Genomic DNA, 1519 nt, shown 5'->3' on the forward strand with positions numbered 1-1519 from the left:
TAATCATCAAAATTAAACAAAATAAACATTTGAAATATATGAGTTTGTATGTAATGTATGAATATAATATACAAGTTTCACTTTTTAAATGGAATTACTGAAATCAATCTACTTTTTCATGATATTCTAATTTTATGACCAGCACCTGTAAGTGAAACAGTCCATTTTTGCATTAGGCTGTTAATGCAAAAATAATCCAAACTCTGACGTATGACCTGGTTGTCCCCATCAGTAGGTTTTACAGGTGAGGGACTCTCAGATAAACAGAAGCCATCAGAGCAGAGCCAATCAGGAGGGGGCGGCGTTACAGAAACACCTGACTACACAAGCATAACACCTGGAATCTGCAGGTAAGTAGCACTGTTTTATGAGTGTCCTGAAGCCTCACCTGCATGTTTAATCATATCAGATGGTCCTTGATCCGCAAATAGAAACCAGGTGTTTGTCATCGTGTTTTCAGGTCAGACCCGTTAGATCAGCCAAATCACAGTGAGTCTCTACAACTTCACACTCCTGATCCATACCTGGTGAAGCGGCTGTATCTCAGCAGAATCCCATACCTGTGTGTGTTTCCAGGTGAACTGTGGTTGGGCAGAGACAACCTTCACACTGACAGGTAACCTGACTCCTGTCAGTTGAATCTTATTTTATTACAGAAATACTTGCATCAATGTTTAATGTTGTCTTGATTTTTCCCAGTGAGGCTTCACTGGTTCAGCAGGTTGAAGCCCCGCCCAGTAGCACAGGTGACATCAGGAAGGATTCACTTCGGTCCAGATGGAAGTCCCTGTTCTGTTCACTGATGTAGGATTTGGCAGGTCAATGTGGACTGGGATGGCTTGCAGCTGTGTCTGAAGCTGGGATGAGATACCAAGAGTCATGGTTCTCTACAGGAAAAAAGGTGGAATGCTCCCTTTGGGTCGGGGGGAGTGGAGGTGTTCAGGTATCTGGGAGTTTTGTTCCTGAGTGATGGTAGGATGGAGCAAGAGCTGCAGTTCTTCTTATGGTAATGTTTACAACAGTTCAGGAAACGTTTGAGATGTAATCAGCTTGATCCAGCTGTCTGGGTCAAGCTGACCCAGTGTGCATGTTTTGGGACACTTAAAAAAACTTAGACAAATTGTGAGACGAGTGTGGATTGGTCAGGATTCTCACATACACACCGATGTAATGACTTTTCTATATAAATGACCTGTCAGAATTGGACAGTGGAATTTTTGGGACTTTTGTGAAGGTGTAAGCAGAGTGCACGAGGTGCTCTGAAATAAATGTTGGCTGGAGAAGAGAAATCTGTGTCTGCTTCATTATTGTGTGAATGCTTTTAAGCATTCACACCATTGTTTTCCTGTTTCTCTTTATTATTGTGTGAATGCTTTTAAGCATTCACACCATTGTTTTCCTGTTTCTCTTTCTTATCTATTATTCTTCTTTCACTATTCCGTACGTTTTTCGGCATCTAACTCGTTCCGCAATTTTTCAGCTATTTCAACCGTTCATATATCAAAACGTTCAGCTCATT

General features: G+C 41.4%; 1 protein-coding gene across 4 annotated transcripts in view; it reads left to right on the forward strand.

Moving 5' to 3' along the window:
- LOC108250190 (tetratricopeptide repeat protein 24) overlaps window positions 1–1333 on the forward strand; it is an 11214-nt gene extending 9881 nt beyond the window's left edge. For 2 of the 4 annotated variants that reach the window (XM_037978165.1, XM_037978166.1), the window contains exons 11-13: window positions 233–350; window positions 461–616; window positions 700–1333. In XM_037978165.1, the coding sequence (XP_037834093.1) occupies window positions 233–350; window positions 461–616; window positions 700–808 (383 nt within the window). In that variant the 3' untranslated portion in view covers window positions 809–1333. The remainder of the gene's footprint in view (window positions 1–232; window positions 351–460; window positions 617–699) is intronic. The other 2 variants (XM_037978168.1, XM_037978167.1) reach the window with 2 other exon arrangements.
- Window positions 1334–1519: the final 186 nt, after the last annotated feature.

This window comes from Kryptolebias marmoratus, linkage group LG11, assembly GCF_001649575.2.
Source record: "Kryptolebias marmoratus isolate JLee-2015 linkage group LG11, ASM164957v2, whole genome shotgun sequence".
NCBI classification, from domain to species: domain Eukaryota; kingdom Metazoa; phylum Chordata; class Actinopteri; order Cyprinodontiformes; family Rivulidae; genus Kryptolebias; species Kryptolebias marmoratus.